General features: G+C 39.7%; 1 protein-coding gene across 3 annotated transcripts in view; it reads right to left on the bottom strand.

Annotated features, from left to right (window-relative positions):
- PRKCG (protein kinase C gamma) overlaps positions 1–24602 on the bottom strand; it is a 46355-nt gene that overhangs the window by 21050 nt on the left and 703 nt on the right. Inside the window, exons 2-4 of one of the 3 annotated variants that reach the window (XM_039335098.1) lie at positions 10512–10543; positions 3667–3749; positions 2651–2762 (exon numbers count right to left, since the gene is read on the bottom strand). In XM_039335098.1, the coding sequence (XP_039191032.1) occupies positions 2651–2762; positions 3667–3749; positions 10512–10543 (227 nt within the window). Of the gene's footprint in view, positions 1–2650; positions 2763–3666; positions 3750–4100; positions 4146–10220; positions 10279–10511; positions 10544–24602 lie in introns of those variants that run through there. The other 2 variants (XM_039335099.1, XM_039335100.1) reach the window with 2 other exon arrangements.

Below are 24602 nucleotides of genomic sequence, written 5' to 3'. Positions count from 1 at the left end.
AGTCTAGGCTATTTCAAGTGGATCTGTTTGTTCCAAGTTCAAATGAAAACAGATTTCTGCTTTGTGCACATTCCTATTTCTGATTTTAAAATATCCCTTCAATTAATGAAATCACATTTTTTCTGTAAGTTAAATAATTTACTACAGGAAGTTATAAATGTCCTAGATGAAAGGTATCTTTTTTTAAAAAGAGAGAGAGAGAGAGAGAGAGAGAGAGATTTCTTTTTTATTCATTTATAGAGGAGGTGTGAGCTTAAATGGATTTCAGAAGATGGTAGAGGACAGGAAGGCCTGGAGGAACGTTGTCCATGGGGTCACGATGGGTCGGTCTTGACTTCGCGACTAACAACAAGAGGAGGGAGTCCCGTTTAGGAGAGTGCCAGCTTGCAGCTTATGGCTGCATCATATAACAAACAATATATACTTTGTTTTTTTACAAACAGATTAATCACTGCAATCATTTAGTAACTAAGATGCTTCTAATGAGATAACAGTCTTCTTTGCTACATGCAAACATCTTTCTGATATTACGCTTGAAATGGAGAAGCCATTTGGCTGTGTTTGCAAGCCTATCTCGGAAAAAGCATAGGTCAGATTCAGCAAATTAGCAGAAGGCTGTTCACCATCTGTTCTATAACTGATTGCAGAGATCCACTCTAAATCTTTGAGAAAAAGTAAAAGCATAATATTGGCTGCATCTTCCATTAAAGAAACTAATTATTGCCCTTTAACATACTTATATTCAGGTACCCATATTTGATGCAATGGCTTCTCAGTTATAGTTCCCAAATTCCTAAATACTGACTGCAATGGGTTACAGAAAATCTCTTTTTGTATGTAGTTTCATGTTTCTACATCCCTGTGGGTGTAAATTTCAGATGAATCTACTTCTATAAGCCCAGAATTGATAGAGCTGCCTTGTTATAATGAAGTTACAAAATTGCATCAGATTTTCTGTGTATGCCAGATATATACTGTAATCTATCCAGCTAATGGTTATTTGGCTGTCACTGAACTCCACAAGGCTTACAATTTTAAAGTCGCTTAATCTTCATCTACACTTTCAAAAACCTACGATAGTAAGATTCACAACAGAGTGTTACTACTGAAGTCGTAGATGGAGGGTCACATTTTAATATTTCCAGGAAATCTGAGAAGCTCTGTTCATGTAAAAAAGTTTCCAATAAGCAGATAAGCTCAATACATGAGAAGAACTACAATCTTTCTCCCGTGAGGTAGCACACCAAAATATTCTATTTTACAAACTCATTTTGCTGCCCAAAAGGGAACAGTAGGAAGAAAATGATGCTTCTTTATCACTTTTTAAAGTGTGTATCAAGTGTAGAAGAATGAAAGAATAAGGGTTGGAATTAACTTTAAATAAATAAATAAAGCAGCCACTGAACTAAACTTGAACTACTGATTATTGAAAGCAACCAGTTTTTCTAGCACATGCTATGTAGAGTATTTTAGACGAATGCAGACTCTCACCTTTAAATTATATTGTGTATGTTGTTATGCACATACACACACAAACTACTACTGATATTGGAAGAATATCTGAAGGGCAGTGAAAAAGTTAGTATACCACGAAGGCTTACTAAATACCAGAGAGATCCAATTGACCTATAAAAAGGACTAAATGAAGAATAGAAAAGAGGCAGGGCAGGGCAAAGGCTTACATGGCTAGTACATTAAAAAATAATAGTAGGCAAAGCAAATAACACATCCTGTTGATCAATACAAAAGAAAGAAACACAGTGGCTACTTATGGCTACCCAAAACCAAGTCTTAAAAACAAAGCCATTGTTGAGAAGACAGCAACAGATAGCAAGTGCCACCTCTTCAAGGAAGCTGAAGAAACAGTGCCTGGTTAGCTGTTGCAAGAAGATCGCACAGATTGACTACCAACAACAGCATGACTAAGTAGCAACAATGGTGCATTGGAATATCTGCAAAAAATACTATTTGCCTGCAAGCAAGAATTGGTGGTACCACAAAATAAACAAATGTAGATGGAGAAGCTAAGGTGCTCTGGGAATTTAAAATTCAAACAGACTATCATATGCCACATAACAAGCCAGACTAAACAATTGTCAATAAAAAAGAAAAAGTTTGGATAGTAGATATTGCAGTAGCAATGGAGACAATATAATAGAAGAGAAATAAATGGGGAGGGGGTCACAAAATACAAAGACCTGCAAACATAAATAGACGACTGCGGCAAAAGAAAGCAAAGACAGTAGCATAGTCATAGGCACCTTGGGTGCAATCCCAAAACATCTGGAGCACTTCTTGGGCAGCTTTACTTGGAACAGCTTACATCCTGTGACAATAACTTTAACACCATTGAACAATATTTGCCTATCCTAGGTCCATGGGAAGGACTCGATAGAGGAATAAAAATACAAAATACAGTCTAATCATTTGACTGATTGTGCAACCAACCATACTATTAATAATAAAAATATGATTTATCTGGCTGCCTTGTATATTAAGGAGGGATATAATATTAGAACTGGAGACTTTTTCCATGCCACAGCAGCCCTTAGTTTTGTGACAATCATTTCTACTATTTAGGTAACAGCATTTTAATTCTTTTTCTTATAACAATTCACACAACTCTAGAGAACAATTAATGCTTACTCACAGGTGCATTTCATCCCCTGGTGCACTAGTCCGTACAGGAGTGAGCCACAATGATCACAAAAAGTGGGACTGCTATAGCTATGGGTTTTGAACTTATGCTTATTCCGGGGATCCTGCAAAAGAGAAAATTTATAAACACATGTAATTAGTGAAGGCACATATCCATTATTGTGTGGCAGCCAGAAAACAACACTTTTGTTTCTCTGAATTCCCACCATCATCTCTAAAAAGCCTATATTCCCTTTTCTCACCATATAGAAAAAGCCAATTTGGTATAGTGGTTAAGATGTTGGCCTACAAACCAGGATAATTCTAATTCTGCCTTAGCCATGAAAGCCAGCTGGTGGACTTTAGGCCAGTCCTTCTCTCTCAGCCCAGCCCACCTCACAGGGTTGTTGTGGAGAAAACAGGAGGAGGAAGGAGTATTAGATATGTTCACTGTCTTGAATTACTTAGAAAAAAGTAATAAAAGTAGGATAAAAACAATCTAATAATAATATAAATACAGAAAATATCATGAAATGGTTCATGGCAGATAGCATCAAAAGCTGCACTCTAACAATTACACTATTCTAGCCACTCTCTCTGTGTGTATGTATGTGTGCATGCTTGTGTATTTTCTCCACAGCAGAATAAATGGAAATATGTTTGCATCTGTATGGCATAAATCTGCTTTTGCATCCAGAATGGCTGAATATACCCCCAAATTTTATGCAAGAACAAAAGTTGGCAAATTTTGTGCTTCTGAAAGAGAAGCGGCAAATCTTCCCATCTTTTCTAGTTTATTCCTTAATATTTCAGGCCAAGGACAACAGAAATAGCACCATGCCAGCTGCTGAAAGTATCCATTCCCTCTGTCAGCAGTATAAATAGCAAGGAAACCAGGACATTCACCTGGAATGGAGGGAGAGACCCACTGTCCAAGTTTCCAACCGTCCCCAAAATATATTTTTTTCTCACCACAATCTCACTTATCTTTCAAAAGACACAGAATTCTGTAATGAAAAAGACACTTACATCGGTCTGGGGCCCTTTCCCAGCTCCTGGACATTCAAAAGTGACAAATTCATGACATCTTTTGTGTACGACAAAGCTGCATACTGAGAAAGGGGACACAGAAGAAAAAGTTTAATGAAAAATATAGGTCTGATGTGGGAAAAAGCAATTCGGCAAAGGAATCAATAAAAGAAAGACACAATGGGAAAGAACATGGCAGTCCAGAAAAAAATATATTGTTAAGAATTTAGAGTTAAAAATGTTATTTGTTAAAAGAATGCTAAGGTAAGATAACAGAAACTGACAACAGAGAAAAGGAACATGTGAGGTTGTGTTATCTTAATTCATTACTATCTGCTTTGAAGGCATTGAGTCTCCAATCTCTTCAGCTATACAAAACTGAAGATGATAGAACTGTAAATATTTACAATAAATATATGCCATGCTCTCTTCACCTTATAGTCTTGTCGTCCATAATATATGCTCTTTCCATATTACATGTTCTTTTTTCACCCTTAAGACTTTACTGAAACAGTAAAGGGGGGGGGCAATACTTTCAAAATCTAAGCAAAGATGTGCCAAACATAAAAAAAGAAATTGAGGCATAATTCATAGTCCTTGACTCACACCCACTCATTTAGTGACCCTTCAAAGTTAAAACAGCATTGAAAAAAATAATTTACAACCAGTCCTCACACTTATAACCATTGCAGCATCCCCACAGTCACATGATCACATAAACACTCTTGGCAACCAGCTTGTATTTATGACAATTGCAGCATCCCAGGGTCATGTGATCACCATTTGCAACCTTCACCACCAGCTTCTGACAAGCAAACTCAGTGAGGAAAGCCAGACTCACTTAACATCTGCAGTGATTCATTTAGCAACCAAAAAAAGATTGCAAAATCAAACAAGATTCACTTAGTAATCACCTTGTTCAGCAATGGAAATTCTGATCCCAATTGTAGTTTAAGTCTGTACTATATTCACAAGACAAATTGGTCTATGGTCTGGGTGCACATGTAAAAATCCTGTTCTTCAATTTCTAGCCTCGCCCTACTTGAGAGTGCATCAGTTTCTGCTTACGTGTCAAAAAAAAATATCAAATTTAAAAGGTATTCCAAGAATACAGGGCTGCATGTGAGGCACTCTTTTAGTAGATGAAATTTTTTAAAAGGCCTAAAGACATTCTGAGAAACATACCAAATTGCTCAGAAAGCATGAATTCTGAGCCAACATGCCAGACATGACATTTTAAAACGACATCTGCAGTTGTTTGTCTGCAAGTCAGCAAATATTTTACAGTATTGATCTTGAGTCTCCTGCTTAATGCAAGCCACTGGAACTTGTTGAGGGAAAGTCAAGATGCTAATCCAAGAGGGCAGGTGTGGGGCGAGAGTGACTTTCTTCTCACCTACAATCTCCCCCTCCCCATCTCTTCTGCAGCTTTAGGCCTGAGATTTGGAAGAGGGTCTCTATGGCAACAAGCAGGGACAATCTCTGAGTATCCAGCTCAGCGGGGGAAGAGATTGGACCAAACTAGAGGCAGGAGGAGAGAAGATGTTTGCAAAAGGGTGGCTCCAGATGGAGAGTTCCTCGCTGTCTAATCAAGACACTTTGCAGTTACCCAAACCTCCCCCCTTAACAGATTTTGTGTGGTATATTAAAAGAAAAAAAGGTGGGGAGGACTAGAAGCTTACAAAAAAAGACAATTTGCTCCAGACCCTCTAAAAGTTCCAGAAATGAGGCAAAGCAGTGGCAGATTAAAAGCTTTAATTGAAAAACAGCAGGAATCTTTAGCTATGGACCTCTCACTCCAAATTCACAACCGGTCCGTCTCTTTGAGCTGAGGCGGCTTATTTTTAATATTTTTATATTCATGATTTTAACTGTAAGCCACCCAAGAGTTGCTCTGCAGTGTGAACATATAACTGTAAGGAGGGGTCCTTGGTGCTTTCTGAGCTTGGTTGTTTTCTTGCAGATGTTACATTACCTAAACTCGGTAATATCATAAGTGCTAGTGATGATGTTACTAGCAATAGATGACTAGTACTGATGATGTTACTGATGATGATGTTTGGATAATGAAACATCTGCAAGAAAACAACCAAGCTCAGAAACACCAAGGACCCCACCCCCATTTCAACTCTGAGCTACAAATATTCTCCTTTATTGATATAACTGTAGTAAATTATATAATTCACCATATCACAGTGTTCCTCTGTTGTTCTCACTAACTTACATACACACACACACACACACACACATACACAAACACCCAAACAAGTGCATTTATAGCTAAACCAACTCATCAGAGACTTTAGTCACCATGAACAAGTGATGTCCCATTATTGTAAGGTTTGGGTTTCTAAAGAGCTGCAAAATAAACTGACCCTCACGGCTCTTTCTTGTGTATGAAGCTTGTGTATGAATACCTTAGAAACAAGCCAGCATCAGGATCCCCTCACCAGCTATCCCCTTTATCCCCGATCCCTATCTTTGGCTGAGCCGTTTCTGTAAACCCTGGGTTGCCATAGTAACAGCGATCCTAGCAGAAACCCCTCTATATGTGAGTTCCCTATCTCCAGCCTCTGTAAGGTAAGCATAATATGCAAGTCATGTGGGAGGGAGGGAATGTGGTGGTCTAGAAGAGCTGGGAGGGAGGACTTGCTCAGGGAGGCTACCATGGATCTTCTCCAGGAAGTTGGAAGACAAAATGGAGGCAGGAAAGCATTTGGGTGTTCAGCTGCTGATGGCAGAGTTGAGCCAAGCACATTTGGAATGAGACGGGACCACAGTTGATTGGCAGGTGTGATGTAATTGGCAAGTGAGGAGAGGGTGTCGCTTAGCGATCTCCCTGACAGCCCTAGGATGGTTTCTTAGCAACCATCAGATTTAGGAAGTGATTTCTAGAATGTCATCCCAGTTCAGGGCAGGGAAACAGGAGATAGTTTACACACAGCCCAGTGCCTGTTGAGAAGGAGGGGACCCAAACCTGAGGAACATGCAAAGCGCCAGATGACCATTAATATCTCCATTAATAAGATATGTGATTTTGAAGGATGGAGATTTTCTAAATCCTCAGGTGGAACAAGAGAAACTCTTAGTGAAAATGTTCACCGTGAGTGCAATGGGCAAAGAAGGAAATAGGCAGAAGATGCCATGCCTGAGAAAATAAGCATGCCCCTCGCCAGAGGTATATAGTGATACAGGCAGCATACAAAAATATTTGTGAGGATTTTTCTCACTTGTTTGCATGCAAGATGCTGAACGTACAAAACAGAGCTGCTTTATATACCTTAGATATACAAAAGTGGAGATGTTAGCAATGTTGAGAGCAGAGGAGTCAGCATACAGTATCTCACGAATCAAGTGCAACAACTGTGCACAAAGAGGGAACATTCCTTTAACGTTCTCATCGTTCCCAGTCAAAATATATAATAAAATCAATTTCAGTGGATTTCTGCCTTAGCTACCAAGAAACCTTAGCTGTGTGTCTCCGAGGTGCATGTAATTCCCTACTCATTCCCCCACCTTCCTTTTACGAAATGCAGATGGGAAGCTATAATTTTTCATGAGAAACCGGTGCAGGGAGATACTTCTTAAACAACTTCACTCTGTCTGCTATGATAGAAAATATATAGGTTTCTGTCCCAACCCCCCCCCGTGTGGGAAAAAAAACAGCTCAGCAGGAAAATCTCGGAAAAGATAATAATGAAAGGGACTCTCTTCCTCCGGTCTTTCTCAAGGAATTAGAAAAAAAAATGCATGAAGATTACTGTAAAAGAAAAAAAATACATGTTGGTAGAAACTACCTTTGATTCACTTTCATCTGTAGGGATTCTAAAAATTAGGACCCTTTCATAAGTTATCCATTTTCTACTTGGAAAATGGTGTATATAAAATAACATACTATCATAAAATCGGGGCTTTGAGATCATATAGTCCAGCTCAATTGAAGAATCCTACACAGGTAGTCCTCAACCTATGACCACAACTGAGCACAAGATTTCAATTGTTAAGTGAATTTTGCCCCATTTTATGACTTTTTTTGCCACAGTTGTTAAGTGAATGACTGCAGTTGTTATGTTAGTAACACAGCTGTTAAATGAATCTGGCCTCTCCATTAACTTTGCTTGTCAAAAGGGATCACATAACCCTGGGAAACTGCAACCGTCAAAAATGAGTCAATTACCACATGCATCTCAATTTTGATCATGTGACCATGGAGATGCTGCAACAGTTGTATGAAAAACAGTCATAAATCAGTTTTTAGTGCCATTGTAACTTCAAATGGTCACTAAATGAACTGTTGTAAATCGAGAACAACCTGTGCTTACAGCACTATTTAGCCTTTCCTTAAACACCTTCAGTGAAAGAGATCTGCTGACCTGCTAAGGCCCCACTGTATCGCAGTTCCTACCAGCTTTATGAACAAGAAATAATGTTTGCTTAATGTTACATGAAATTTACCATCCGCAATTTCCTAATTCTGAAAATAGCTACCTTGCTAGGAACAATATTATCAAAGTGTTTCACTGCTGGATTCACACATTGTGCTAAACCCAAGTTCAACTACACTGTTGAACAAGCTATTGTAATTTGATTCACATATAGCACATAAATCACGGGTTAGAAACTATAATAGCAGCTTTTCACATTGCATTAGTACCAAACCAAATAACTACATTATAGCTCGATTCAATTCAAGTCGTGAATCTAACCATTACTTGTTTGGCTGGCACCTCTGTCCATATCGGGCTTGTCTTGGGATCTTTTCCTGACAATCAAATTTCACTTCTCACGCTATTCTTATTCTTCTACTCTAGCACTAGTCAAATGAGTCTAACTCAGTGGTTCTCAACCTTTCTAATGCCGCGACCCCATAATAGAGTTCCTCATTTTGTGGTGACCCCCAACCACTTATACATCATCAGGTGCCAGGGTCATGGCCAAAGAAAAGGGGGGAAAAATGGCGGACAGCCTTGTTTGGCGACCCCCGTGAACTGGTCGTTCGATCCCAAATGGGGTCCCGACCCACAGGTTGAGAACCACTGGTCTAACTTTTCCAGTTTCAAATGTTCAAGCATGTACCCAAATCTCTATGCCTAACTAATCTCTATATATAACTAGTTATACTGCTGCTTCCTCTTCCAGTTTTATTCCCTGTTAGATAGCCAGACTATGCAGTCTCTGGCTCCTCTAACTGTTGAGATTTATTTCTGTAGTAGCAAAGAGCCAGTGGCAGCCGGGAATAGGAAAACATAAAGGCGCCAAGTAGAAAACAGTGTGTTGGCGTCATACCGAAGTACAGTAGGAGAAGTAGTCATACATATTGCCAAGGGAATGTAGGTACAAGGTAGCTAGTGATACACCACGCAAGGCCAATTCACATATTGACATATTCACCCACACTGCATCTGGATGGTTACCTTATACACAGTGTGAAAATAAGACATGAAAAAATGTATATCACAACTGAACAATTTATTCTACTATCAATGGCCTTTTGGAGGGAAAAGGGACTACATGAAATTTATTAAAGGCAGATTGCTGGAAGGGCAGCAATCGATATATGCAAAAGATCAAACTTTCCTAAATTCTCTAGCTACACTGGAGAATTACTCCCATTATCTCCAATAGGCCTTCATTGGGCAGGGTATATTAATTGCTAGTCTTGCTGGGGTAAAATGGCCCCTGTATGTAAATGAACAAAGAGTGAATGAAATAAATGAAACAAATTAAATGCAAAAGTAAAAAAGTAAATGAACAGTAAATGAATAAAATATCTCTCTATCAGGGAGATGGGCAGTTTAGAAATATGAAATATAAATAAATAAATAAATAAACAAACAAACAAACAAATAAATAAATAACAAAATGTAAACAGGAATACATGACCAAATGTACATGAATACATAGGGACCACAAGCCAACAGGACGAGTGGAAAAATGAAGGTAGATTTGGACAGAAAAGTCAGGCATGAAGGCAGTGTAGGAGATGTGTATATAAAATATACAAGAATGAAAGAGACATTTCACAGTCCTAAAATAACCCAGAGGAATGTAGTTCAGAGAAACAATAAAACTGGATCGGGGACTCTCTGTGTGTGCAAAAATTGCTTGATTAAAATGGGAATTAGGGAAATTAGAAGCAGCCTGACCCTGCCTCCAAACTCTTTGCTCTTCTCACTTGCCCTCAGAATCTAGCACTACTGAGTCCCAGCTATCTCTGAACAAGACCTTAGCTTGATATATGCACCAAGCGTTTCTCAAGTTTGGTAATTTTTTTTTATTGAAAAGTTTTATACAATATACACCCCAAGACCCACTCACCCCTACCCCCTAGTTTGATAATTTTTAAGATGTCTGAAACTTCGACTTCCAGAAGTCCAAAAACCAAGAATTAACCAAAGCATTGCCTCTTATGCTTCTCACAGCTTGTGGTCGTCTTTTCCACTTAAACAAGAGAACCTATTCAGCCTTTCCCCCGGGTAATTCGTATCTGTTAAGATGCAAACCCCCGAAATAAGACTTGTCATTTACAAAAATTACAATTCGTGCTTACAAACCCTCTTTTAATCAAGAGCAAGCTGTGAGCCAACCAAGCTGACCAGGAGAGCCTCTGAGCATGTGCAGAACACACTCCTCCTTGTTAACAACAGCAGGCCAAATGCTCTCTGGGCCCCATGCTTTTGGGACTCAAGGAGAAAGGGGTGTGGCTGCAGCGCCCACATCCTCTCCTTCCCCTCCAATAACCCTGCTGCTATGCTCCATAAGCCTGATTGTGTTTCCACACCATGTGGTGGTCTAATGGGAAAAAGAGCACCATGCCAAGAGCATTGTCAAAAGAAAAGTCTTACCTAAGCACTGAAGTCCCTGCTTTCCAATCCCCCTGCAGCAAAGAAAAAAAAAAAAGGAAAAGAAACAGTTAGTTGGTTAGTTTATACAAAGCGTAGGATGCTTGCTTAAAGAGCACTGAGCTAGCAAATGTCTTAAATGTGACCTTAACAAATGCATATGTATGCTGTAGAAGAGAAGAAAGATAGAAAAGATTTTGCTAGACTCTGGAGACATCATGATTGGTGAAACCTGATGTGTCTTAATTGGTATAACGTTCCAAGCATAAAAGGCTATTAAAAAGGGCTTGGATGTAATACATACACTATCACTACTACTCAATTTATTGTTCTTAAAATTTGTTCATCATTTGTTCAGGCTATTGCTGATTAAATTTTCTATCTGATATATGATATTTTATATTTTTAAATATAATACATACAGCCTGTTATTAGCATATGTCCAACATCATAATCTCAGAAATTAGTTAAACAGTTTTTTTTCCTCTGTCCAATTTTTAATGCTGTTTTAATTTTCTTTTTCCCATTATTTTACAGCTGCATGGGGGGGGGGATGTTATTTTTGCTTTCAGCCCAAACTAGCAGCTGATTACAGCTGCATGCTCCTAGATACAAAAGGCGTCTCTGTGCCAGGCATCCATGTATATTTATAACAGTCAGCCCTTAATGGTAATGTATCAGAAATAAAAAGTGACCTTTGTAGATCTCTGAGAAGATCTGTTTTGTTCAACAATGCAAGAATACAAGAGATCCACAGACATAATAGTAATAGTAGTAAAGTTGGAAGGGACCTTGGAGGTCATCTAGTCCAACCCCCTGCTCGGGCAGGAAACCCTACGCTATTTCGGACAAATGGCTGTCCAGTCTCTTCTTAAAAACTTCCAGTGTTGGAGCATTTACTGCTTCTGGAGGCAAGCTGTTCCACTGATTAATTGTTCTCACTGTCAGGAAGTTTCTCCTTAGTTCTAGGTTGCTTCTCTCCTTGATTAGTTTCCACCCGTTGCTTCTTGTCCTGCCTTCAGGTGCTTTGGAAAATAGCTTAATTCCCTCTTCTTTATGGCAGCCCCTGAGATATTGGAATACTGCTATCATGTCCCCCCTTGTCCTTCTCTTCGTTAAACTAGACATACCCAATTCTCGCAACCGTTCCTTATATGTTTTAGCCTCCAGTCCCCTAATCATCTTTGTTGCTCTTCTCTGTACTCTTTCTAGAGTCTCAACATCTTTTTTACATCGTGGTGACCAAAACTGGATGCAGTATTCCAAGTGTGGCCTTACCAAGGCATTGAAGAGTGGTATTAATACTTCACGTGATCTTGATTCTATCCCTCTGTTAATGCAGCCTAGCACTGTGTTGGCCTTTTTGGCAGCTGCAGCACACTGCTGGCTCATATTTAAGTGATTGTCTACTAGGACTCCGAGGTCCCTCTCACAGTTACTACTATTGAGCATGGTGCCACCTATGCTGTACTTGTGCATTTGGTTTTTCTTGCCTAAATGTAGAACCTTGCTTTTTTCACCATTGAATTTCATTTTGTTAGTTAGTGCCCAGTGTTCAAGTCTGTCCAGATCCTTCTGTATCTTAAGCCTGTCTTCTGGAGTGTTGGCTATTCCTGCCAGCTTGGTGTCATCTGCAAATTTGATGAGTTCCCCATCTATCCCTTCATCCAAATCGTTGATGAAGATGTTGAAGAGTACTGGGCCCAGAACAGAGCCCTGGGGCACCCCACTACACACTTCCCTCCATATAGATGCAGTTCCATTGAGGACCACTCGCTGAGTACGGCCGGTCAGCCAGCTACGGATCCATCTGGTGGTGGTTCTGTCTACCCCACATTTTTCTATCTTGTCAAGTAGTAGGTTGTGATCTACTTTATCAAATGCCTTACTGAAGTCCAAGTAAATTATGTCCACAGCATTCCTCTGATCCACTAATTTTGTCACTTGGTCAAAGAATGCAATAAGATTTGTCTGGCATGATCTATTTTTGACAAACCCATGTTGGCTTTTAGTAATGACTTTGTTTGCCTCTAGGTGTTCGTTGATTCGTTGTTTGATTATCTTTTCCAGGATCTTCCCAGGTATTGAGGTCAGGCTGATAGGTCTGTAATTTCCTGGATCCATTTTTTTTCCTTTTTTGAGGATGGGAACTACATCAGCTCTTTTCCAGTCCTCTGGTAGTTCCCCTGTGTTCCAGGATCTTTGAAAAATATAGTTCAGTGGCTCCGATATCACATCTGCCAGTTCCTTGAGAACTCTGGGGTGTAATCCGTCTGGTCCTGGCGATTTGAACTCATCTAGGCTGGACAGGTGCTCACTAACGATTTTCTTGCCTATCTTAACTTGTGTTTCTGTTTTGTTTTTTGTGGCACTATTTTTGATAGGTTGGTCTGTTTTTTCCCTTTGTGTAAAGACAGATGCAAAAAATGAGTTAAATAGTTCTGCTTTCTCCCTGTTGCTTGTCACCTTCTTGCCACTTCCACCCACTAATGGACCAATCATTTCCTTCACTTTTTTCTTGTTTTTTACATGTTGAAAGAAGCTTTTTTTGTTATTTCGAGGAGAGAAGCAACCTAGAACTAAGGAGAGAACTTCCTGACAGTGAGAACAATTAATCAGTGGAACAGCTTGCCTCCAGAAGCAGTAAATGCTCCAACACTGGAAGTTTTTAAGAAGAGACTGGACAGCCATTTGTCCGAAATAGCGTAGGGTTTCCTGCCCGAGCAGGGGGTTGGACTAGATGACCTCCAAGGTCCCTTCCAACTTTACTACTATTACTATCTTTCTCCAATCTTATCCTCCAGAAGTATTGGACATTAGCTCCCTGCATTCCCAACAACGGCAATTTCCTATACTGTATTATCAGAAAAATCATAGAACATGGAATGTCAGAGTTGAAAGGGACCTTGGAGGTCTTCTAGTCCAACCCCCTGCTCAAGCAGGAGTGCAATACCATTTGGGAAGACTGCTAGATGGATTTCAGAAATGCCAAAATCTCTGAGAAAAAAAAATATCAAGATTTATATACCTTTTATCCATATAAGACAATGCATGTTCACCTGTAATAAAACCTGCCTAGGGTTCCATGCCCTCAACTAAGCAAAAGTTTTAATACTTTGTGATTAATGCTGCAGCTATGAATGCTTGGTTAGACATCCCACCGTGGTCAATGGGGCATGGTTCTTAAGAGACAGGAGCTGAAGGACACCAGCAGGAAGATGAGTCACTGACTTCACACTCTGCTTTTGGATTTCCCAGACACACCCACTGATCACTGTGGAAACAGAATGCTGGATCCATAGATTTTTGGTCTGATCTAACGTAGCTTTTCCTATAGCAGGAGAAGGAGAAGCAGAGCCTGGGAGCAGAGTCAAGACAGGAATCAGCCTAGAGTCATTATGGTCCCCCAAGTGATCCAAGTTCAGCCCCTCTTGAATTCCATTAACTTATCTAGCACTAATTTAGAGCTGTCAGTTGAATAGATTGTTGTGTATGGGCATGAGGAATAAATCAGTTTAACTGGAACTTAATGCGCCTGACACCTATGTTGTTATGTGCAGCAAAGATTCCATAATTCTGAGCTACATAAGAAATCAGCTAATCAAATTCATCTCCCTGTCACCATCTCTGACAATTAGAATTTGGGTTTTTTAAAATATTTTGCTAGTGAGATCAATTAATACCTAAAGAGGCAGAGTGGTGGATGATAAATTGGCAAAAAATATGTCAAAACACAAGGAGAAATCCATCTATCTATCTCTGTCCCTATGGACTTATCAATATACAGTACTTACTTGCTTCTCCCATCTTAAATTTCAGTACTTGGATTTATATTTAGAAATGCACAGAAGGAATAAGTGAGCCAAACAGGTTATGACAGAAATAATTCCACCAAGAAAACTAGACAAACAGAATTGGCTAGAAGAATGAGGTTGCAAGCATTTAATTACCACACATGAAGAACCTCACATAGTATCTTGTGCATCTTTAAATGGTATGTCCTTTAGAGGGACAACATCTGGGCTATCAGAGGAGGTGAAACTCAGGTTTAGAAATAATAAAATATTAAAAACATGTTGGAAATAATTTAGATGGCAGAGTCTTGGATTCTCTTAGCAAGGCTGCAAGAACAAAATTCTTATGGGCTGTTTGTCTTGAGCCCACAAAGCAAGTTCTCCTAGCTTCTTCTCCTGTGTGTATAACATGGCTCCCTTGCCTGGTTCACCAGAGCCTTAAACATGTATGAATTCTTCCTATGTACCCATGTAACACTACATTTTCCTAGAGCTTTATAAATTTTCCAAAAAGCCTCTTGCTCTCTGAAAGAAAGACACACTGTTCCCTGTATAATATAAGTGCTTATCCTGATGTCTTCTGATAGAGAGCTTCAGAAGCTGGGTGACACTGTCATCGTTCAACAAGTCCATTTTGTTCATCATCTCACCATAACATTTAGCTCTTAAATGTCTGCAAATATTAAAGCAGGATTGGGGAATCTCTGACTTGCAGATTTAACCCAGTTCATTTGCTCTGGGGAAGCTCCCTCCCCAGCAGCTAAGCTGCTAATGCTGTGCGCTGCCTCCCACCGGCTTTTTCAGGGAGGAGGGGACATGCTGGCCACATCATAGAGAGTGACTCCAGGAATTCCGGCTTTCCAATTTGTCCTGAAAAGTCTGCCTTTTTATGATTTAAGACAGTGTTTTCCAAAGTTGGCAACTTTCAGATGTGTGGACTTCAGCTCCCAGAATTCCCCAGCCAGCTATGGGTTATCCAATAAATTCCTGGATTCACTCTTTATAATGCGGCTTCAGTGCCCAGCATGTCCCCTCCTCTCTGAAAAAGCTATGCTGGGTGGGGAATTCTGGGGATTGAAGTCCACACATCTGAAAGTTGCCAACTTTGGCAAACACTGATTTAAGGCATAGAATTCTTTTATGAAGGAGCAACAGCATAAAGATTCCCACCTACCAGGAGGTGCAGTGGGAGAAGAGCTTATCTGTAGGAACAACCCTATAAATGTAGCTAGCCTCCTGAGAATAATCTAATTTTTCAAGGCCTTCCAGAAGCTAATAAAAACCAATTTGTTTGGAGGCTTTTGGGATTGAGTTAGGGAGCTACTGGTGGTCTGTAGGAGCTAATACATTAATGGGATTATAAATCATGGTTATTATTGCCACAATTTATTAGTGTTTGCTCCTGTTGTTTTATTATGTTTTTCACTATCTATAAATTGCTTAGCCTCTTTCTGGACTGAGATGGGGAAAACAGCATAAATAAATAAAGTTGCAGACATGGGGGATAAGATTTCTATGACAGAGAGGTAGCTGGCCCTCCTTTTAATTAAAAGTGCAATCCTATATGAATTTTCCTGGAAGAAAGTTCCATTGAGTTAAATGAGAATTACTTCTGGGAAGACATAAAATGTATTATACTATGAATCAAAATAAGTACCATTCCTTGGGTCCCTATTAAATCATCACTAGCAAGGATTTAAACTCATAACTGTTATGCTGTGAGGTAAAGCAATTAAATAATTATAATTATATCCCATTGGCTAAAACTGCCCTTATGCTACAGGAGTTTGCTCATTTGTCTCTGAATGAGTCAGTGCTCTTATTATATCATTACTTAACACTTTCTGCTGGAAATTACCTACTAGATCAGATCAGATCAGATCAATCAGATAAATACTTCATCAGGGACAGCCAGTCCATCTCCAGAACCCCCACAGATTCTGTGCGGTGACCTTCTGAAAATGGAATGGAGCAATTAAAATAAGGCTAATTTCTGCATATTTGACAAATATTTCGAAGGAGACAGATTTAAAACCCATTTTCTCTTAAGGAAGGAAAGTTTAGTGGAAAAAAGATTTGACTTTTCCATTCCTGTTAGCAAATTTCCTAAAAACTCCAGGATATGTTTTTATAGTTTAGAATGGCGTGATACCCTAGGGCAGTGTTTCTCAACCTTTGCAATGTTAAGATGTGTGGACTTCAACTCCCAGAATTCCCCAGGGAACATGGAAATTCTGGGAAGTTGAAATCCATGCATCTTAATGTTCTGAGGTTGAGAAACATTGTCTTAGCCCATATTATATAAAAATTATTGCTACTATTATTCACCACACATTTTACAATAAAGAATTCCACAGCAAATATCAGTGGTTCTCAACCTTTTTAATGCCGTGATCCCCAACCGGTCCTAAGTCGAGGACTACCCAACTGGTCGTAAGTCGAGGACTACCCATCCGGTCGTAAGTCAAGGACTTTCCCTGCCCGGGAGCGCCGCGCATGCGTGGTGCCACCCCCTGCGCCAGCCAAGGCGTAGCTGGCAAGCAGCAGAGACGGAGCAGGCCGACCACCGGCTGGGCCACCAGCTGGCCCAGCCCAAGGGAGGTAAGGCACCCGCCGGGCCCCACGTGTGCCAGCAACCCTCCCTGCGCCCGCCAGCCTCCCACCTCCCACCCCTGGCCCTCTTTTACTTACATTTTTAGTAGTTGATCAGCAGGGAGGGGTGGAAACTTCCAGACAGCTCGCCTTCGCTGCAAACAACTTGCAGCACCGTTTGCAGAATGGGACTTTTGGCGGGCTCAGCAGGGCAGAGACAGCCTGGACATTTCCTATTGGCTTTTGAAAGCCAATAGATTTAGACTCTATTCAAGAGAGTCTATTCTATTGGCTTTCAAAAGCCAATAGAATAAAAGGGAGTAGCACAGCTAAGGAAAAGGGCAAAAAAATGGCGGACTGTGTTGTTTGGCGACCCCCGTGAAATGGTCGTTCAACCCCAAATGGGGTCCCGACCCACAGGTTGAGAACCGCTGTTCTACATTAAACCTCCTTTCCTTCCTAGGAAATCTCTGTCACAGCTGATGTGGGGGACAGGATGCCCTGCCCCGATACAGACAGCAATCTTAGATTTCCAAAAAGCACAAGATCTGACTTTGGTCTCAGGCCTAAGGTTGAATATTCGTAGGGCCCTTGGCTTGGTTGGTTTGTTGGTGTTTGATTATTTTTGTCTGGGATGTCTCTAAGGTTGTACATTCCAATATTTTTTCAACTTTCAGATGTATGGACTTCAACTCCCAGAATTCTTGGAGTTGAAGTCTATACCTCTTGAAGTTGCCAAGTTTTAAACTATTTTATTGTATTGTATTTGTAAGCTGCCCATTGGGGTGGGTGGCTGTAATACATTTAAAATCATTATTACTGGGTTATGATCCATTGGTTTATTATTCACTAAAAACAGCCCTCCTAACAATGTTTTCCCATTCAAAAATCTATTTTCTCTTTGGCTAATGCTATGAAAGTTCTTCTACCCAGTCACAGCCTTCATGTATGCCAGATACACTACTTTTATAATCAGAGAAAATCAAAGTGGGGAATTTTCTAAAGCAGTGGTTCTCAACCTGTGGGTCGGGACTCCATTTGGGGTCGAACGACCATTTCACGGGGGTCGCCAAACAACGCAGTCCACCATTTTTTCCCCTTTTCCTTAGCTGTGCTACTCCCTTTTATTCTATTGGCTTTTGAAAGCCAATAGAATAGACTCTCTTGAATAGAGTCTAATTCTGTTGGCTTTCAAAAGCCAATAGGAATTGTCCAGGCTGTCTCTGCCCTGATGAGCCCACCAAAAGTCCCATTCTGCAAATGGTGCTGCACCAGTTGAGTAGTCCTCGACTTATGACCGATTGAGTAGTCCTTGACTTACGACCGGTTGGGGGTCGCGGCATTAAAAAGGTTGAGAACCACTGGTCTAAAGCATTGCAAAACTAAGCAATTGTACATTGAACTTATTGGTTTCAGGCATGAGAGTTAGAGGAATAAGAACAGAGTGAAAAATGACATTTGACTGGCAGGGAAAAAAATCCAAGAATGGGGCAGATCACCTTAACAGCTATCCCAAGGCTAGTTTCATACAGATGGCGGTGTCTGCCAAACAATGGAAAGGAATGGCTAGTTCACATACTGAGTTGAGCTATAATGTAATTATTTGGTTTGGGATTAACACAATGTGAAAAGACGCTATTGCAGTTTCTAATCCATGGTTTATGTCTAAGCATAAGTGAATTAAGCCACTACAATTTGTTCAACAATGTGGTTAAACCAGGATGTGAAATTGATAAATGGGCAAATCACTAAGAGAATGATGGGATAGCTATGTACACTGCTTCCCTTAAGAGATTATTGAGTAGGGAAGTGTTATTTATACATTTATTTTGGTATTAATTGCTTTTTTAAAAAAATCAAGGCTTCTGTATATTTACAAACTGCAAATCTGATTTAAAAGCAAACAACAGGAATCTGCAGTTGCAGCACTACAGTATTGCAATCCATTAAAAAAAAATCCACAGCTTTTATACTATCTCCTATTCTGCCTGTGGTTGCAAGATGTGGGTTTTTGTAAATGTGAAATATTCATAACATTTCAAGTGGAGTGAATATTTCCCATTTCCAATTCTCTCCTTAGCAGCTGCATTTTAGATGAAACTGCCCCTGCGGAGCTGTACATAGGGATTCAGGGTATATTCTGTTCTTTAAAGATAAAGGACACAGAATAATTATTTAATCAAAAGATGTTTTTGTTTGTTTACATAAGGAAGAGTCTGCTACCTGGATGTGATTTCAGGAGCTGCCTATAACTTACTGAGAGGGGAGGGATATACCATTTTAAAACTTAACTAGATCTTCCTTCAAACTTCCTTTTATATTTACCTGTTCAGTAGCCTAAAGAGATGCTGAAGAAAAGTTTTTCTTTTCTCTGGCTTTTTTTTTCAGATTGTACAAATCTTTTGCTTTTTTAGAATAGCAAGAGGTAAGTATTCGGGCTGTATGTGTGAGTAGGTGGAGCAGCTTTTTTTGTCATGCTAATCAGTACAACAGCCAGATGTTTGACTCACTTAGAGGCTTATTTTTTGCTTGGGTCTGCATGCTTTTAAAAGGTGATGCCAAAATAAACTGGCACATCCTGCGTGCCTTCATGCACCCATGTGGTTTGTAGTTTGCATTGCTCCTGTTTTTCATTATCTAAACTTACTTTAAAGCAAGGTGATAATGTTTCTCTCCACCTTTAATGTTTTTTCACCAGCTTTAATCTGAAAATAAAGCTGCTGTTAAAGCTAGAAGAATAGCCTGTGGTTTATTTATTTTTTTCTAGCAGCTTGTAAGAAGAAAAAGAAAAGTTGGAGGGAGACGTATTTAAATAGATGGATGAGCATGCACAGATATCTATTTATTTGGCTGCCAAGCGTGACAATTTTAACAGAATCTGAAGGCAGTGCTTACGTGTTAAAGTACACTTCTAAAATAGAGGCCCTTCCAGATACACTTTAAAGTCAATAACCAAATTCCCTCATGCATATTTCATCTTTTAGGATGGTTAACTGTGTGAGAATATGTTGCAAGGCTGCGCAAAGGGAGGCAGAGAGACCGACAGCCCTGCTCAGAAGCCAACCACTTTCGCTCAGCTCTGATTCGTCTCCCTCTGTCACCAAGCAGCAAAGAAACCAGCAATTTTGCCGGTTTCCATTATAGCTGTTTGTGAGATGAACACACTAATAATACAAGTTACAATATTACAAGTAGTCATTATTAGCAACTGATGCAATTAAGAAGTGGATTTTTGGCCCTTTTTCATTCCCCACCACCTTTTCCATTTCTGTTATGTCTTTCAGGGCTTGTCAAGACAAGGGCAGGAACTATCCTGCTATTAATCTATTAATCGTCTCATCAGCAAAAGAGCAAAGTATACATGCCTTAAATAAGTATAAGCAGTGGTAAATTTCCTCTTAGACTTCTACTTTTTTGGAAGACGTTGGCCAGGTTTTTTCCTACGTGCAGTTGCTGCTAACTGAAACGTTTTTGTTTTCTGATGCCTTTATCAATCCGCTCTTTTAAAGTTCACTGCTGTGCTATTTTCCGCCAAATCTATTCCGCCAACTTTTCCTGAAAGTATGGAAGACTGCAACCTGACATTTCGTATCTTCTTTACTGCAGACTACAGTACTTAGCCATCCTTGCTTGCTTCTCTGCTTCAGGTTTTCAGAATCCCCTCCCTTTTCATTATATTTACCTGAGTTTCAAGCTATAAAGGATTTATATATGTACTACAGATCCATTTGAGCACCAAATTTGGGTTACTGGTAGACCTCAACTTACAACCATTCATTTATCCATAGCAGAACATCCAGATTCAGCCATAGTTTCATTCCACACAGCATTAACCATGTGAACACTCAAGCTTCCTCCTTCCGTTATATATTCAAGATGGAAGTATTTAATATTTATTTGCTATGTATATGTAGTGGTGTGGGTCTATACATATGTTGTACATAGTATGTTTAGGTGTGTATCATGTATGGGTTTCACTTTGAGAGCAGGCAACTGAATTTCATTTTTGATGTGTGCCGTTGTGCCCATAGTAAAAAAAAATGACAGTAAAGGTTATCTTATCTTATCTTATCTTATCTTATCTTATCTTATCTTAGCAACTGTCTGAAGTTATGACAGCACTGAAAAAAGAGACATACAACCAGCCTTTGCAATTAAGATCCTCCCAGCATCCCCACGATCATATGATTAAAATTAAGGTATTTGGCAATCAGCATGGATTGATGACGGTTGACAGTCCCGGAGTCACATGATTGGCCATTTAAGATCTTCCCAGTTAGCTTCTAAAAAGCAAAGTCAATGGTGGAAGCCTGATTCACTTAATGAATGCATAATTCGCTACGGTGATTTTCTTACTAAACCCAGCAAAAAGGTCGTAAAATTGGGCATGACTCGCCTAATGACTGCCTAGCTTAGGAATGGAAGTTCTAGGTACCAATTGTGATCATAAGTTAAGGAATAGCTGTATAGGAGGGTAAGAACTGGTGTTTAAGGAGCAAGTCCTAGTGGTCCCTCTTCAATCAGAATGAAAATGTTGGCAGAGTTGATCATTAAAAAGACTTGTTTCTATGCTGTCTACAAGGAGTCATGAATTAATCCCCACAATCTTATGACTAAAATTAAGGTATTTGGCAATCAGTGTGGATTGATGATGGTTGACAGTCCGGGAGTCACGTGATTGGCCATTTGAGATCTTCCCAGTTCAACAAGGCCTGACACTAACTCAATACTGCTTCCTGCCGTGCAGCTGTCTTTCTCTCAAAGCTTTTGCCTGAACCACCAAACTTTTCCTCATCATATTGGGCCAATCCTCTTTATTACTGCTTCATTGTCATTTGCTGAGCTGTGGAACCAGTCACATAAATAATCCCAGAAGTAGCCATCATAAAATGTACTCTGTACTGAACCCTGTTCAGATGTCATTCGGCCAGAAAACAGAACCTCAGAACTCTGTGCCAGTGTTTTCCAGCTGTGGGAACTTGAAGATGTGTGCATGGCTGGCTGAGGAATTCTGGGAGTTGAAGTCCACACATCTTCAAGTTGCCACGGTTGGGAAACACTGGCATAGAGAAACAGAAAAGAGATGCAGCATGAAGTTTACTCGGGACAGGATGTCAGAGATCTATGACAGGATCTGTGTTCGCAAGTTTGAGTAAATTGTGGCAGCTGATAGGCCAAAGGAGAGATTTAGATCTAGGTTGGGGAAACAAAAACAGACACAATCTATGGACATAGCTGCTTTTGGCTTTGCAAGATAAAATGTGTAAGTACTCATACGATGAACTGATAAGTTCTGGATGAAGCAACAATATGGATACAATAGTAGTTTTAATGGGGGAAGGGAGAGAAAAAAAATGCATTTCAGCTCTAAAAATGACTTCAGCCAATAGAGTGGACAAGGTCTCTATTTTTTGCGTCCATAAAATGAGAAATGTTGCTGGAGAAATTAGCTGGGAAAAAACTTCTACAATAAAAAGAGTTAAGCTATATATATTTATATTCTCTCTCTCTCTCTCTCTCTCTCTCTCTCTCTCTCTCTCTCTCTCTCCTTTTTCTCACACACACTATACACACTTCTCTCACTCCCTCACACATACACCCTCTCCACTGACATTCTTAGCCTCCAATACTGCTTTCATGTAAATAAAAAAATGATTATAGGTATCTGTGAAATAAGAGGGAGTCATCAGCAGGCCTAGCTGAACGTCTCAATGTTTGCAAGAGCCAAACATTTTCAGCTTTCTATCAAAAAAACCCTCACAATCCAATCTTTGCTGAACTGAACATGTTCAGTTTACATAGCATATTAAGCCTTGCTGGGCTTTTTTTCTATTTGAATTAATTTATTTTAAATTTTTATCTTGTCTTTACTACTTTTACAAATAACTCAAGGCAGCAAATATATGTAATACATATTCAGAGAGAGAACTCACCATCATGATGGGTCTCAGAGGCATCAAACAAAACAGGCTATATCATTTAAGAATAGATCTTTGGATTGCTGAAGTTAATAGATAGAGCTAGAGAAGTGATGATCATAGTGAGGATGTTCCTTGCTTTGAAAAGTGATGGAAGAGAGGATGGGGAGGTTTATCAACTAGATAACTATTTCTTACATTTAAGTGAGAATCACACTCCTGTGTTCCTTCTCTTGCAGGTACCAATCCAGCCTTTCTGATTTATCCTGCCAACCTTACCGACAATGGACAACGGCACCCACCTATTGGCTTTTCCTACATTTCAAGATCTCTATCCATTATCAGCTGAGGAAATAAAACATATGTGAAGGTTGTCACTATTTGCTGGAGACTGGGGGTTGGGGGGGGCGCGAGAGAGAATTCAAGGACATGCTACTTGCTAGAATTGATTTCCCAGTGCAGTTATGCTGTACAAGGGATGCCCCGTGGAGGGAGGTATAATCAGGTCACATTGTTCTTTGAATACTGCAATCTTCTTATTTTATCTGTCACACCCACTTTGAATGCTGGAATTGCCATGTAGGAATGGAATATATACAAATCATCAGAAAGGAAGGACCCATCTTCTACCTCCCTATTTAATACATATAGGAGTATTATTGTGCATGATTTTTTTCAATAATAAGGTGCACACACTCTCTCAAAAAGCCTCTTGAGATTCTGTATGATCTTCTCCATGAAAGCAGTTAATGCATCTGTAGCTCAAGTTAGAAACATATCAGTCTCATGGCCTTACTTAATGTGCTTATTAGCTCTAGAAATATGCTGTATATATACCGTGGGATAAAATGGAGGGATAAAATGGAAGATAGCATTCTGAGCAGAAAAATGATCAGAAATATCTAGTATCCAGAGCCAAGCCTCTTAAACAAATTATCTTGTCTATCATAACCTAGCATGGTATACTTTCCAGGTCTGTTACAGAATTAAATTTCCAAAAAGCAGAACTCTGATTGAAGCCGAGGACATACCTAACTCAGTCCTTAAGATGAAATCATGGATGGGATCAACTACAATTACATGGGACCACAAATTATAAGAGAGAAAGAGGGCCAAATGTATCACAAGGTTTAGAGGACTATCAGAATAAAGAACAGTTAAATAGGATTATTGAGTCAATGAAGTAGAATTGTGGATTGGAACAGAAATGGAAATATGGAATTATGTTTGAAGAATAATTGTGGACTGTAATAGAAATATGGAATTATGTTTGAAGAACAGAAGCCTGAAGAGGCAAAGTGGTAGAATTAGAGCAGCAGAGTTATAGATTTTAAACTATCAGGTTGCACCTCAAAAATCTATGGAGCTACAGAAAAACATAGTGGAATGACAGGAGGGAGGGAGGGAGGGAGGGAGGGAGGGAGGGAGGGAGGAAGGAAGGAAGGAAGGAAGGAAGGAAGGAAGGAAGGAAGGAAGGAAGGAAGGAAGGAAGGAAGAGTTCATACATGCATGAAGCCATTCGGTGGGGCTTAACAAGATCATTAAAGGCAACACATTAACACAGAAAGTTCCCTTATCAGCAAAGTGTACCTTAAGTGTAAACATCTTGCCTTACTTATAGAATTTTACAACACAGATAAGGAGGTTTTTTCCTCTTGTCAATCTCTCATGTTTTTCTATATTATCCATTATCCCTACAGAAAATCTTGTAAATGTTGCTGGAAAGGTGGTATCACCATTCAACGTATTCTGGCTAAGAGTGCTAGGACCTGTGTAATTGGAAGCACTCA

The sequence above is a fragment of the Crotalus tigris genome, unplaced genomic scaffold (genome assembly GCF_016545835.1).
Source record: "Crotalus tigris isolate CLP2741 ecotype Arizona unplaced genomic scaffold, ASM1654583v1 scf7180000017639.5415321, whole genome shotgun sequence".
Classification (NCBI taxonomy): Eukaryota; Metazoa; Chordata; class Lepidosauria; order Squamata; family Viperidae; genus Crotalus; species Crotalus tigris.
Note: the sequence above shows the minus strand (reverse complement) of the source record. Positions and strands in the feature narration are given on the sequence as shown.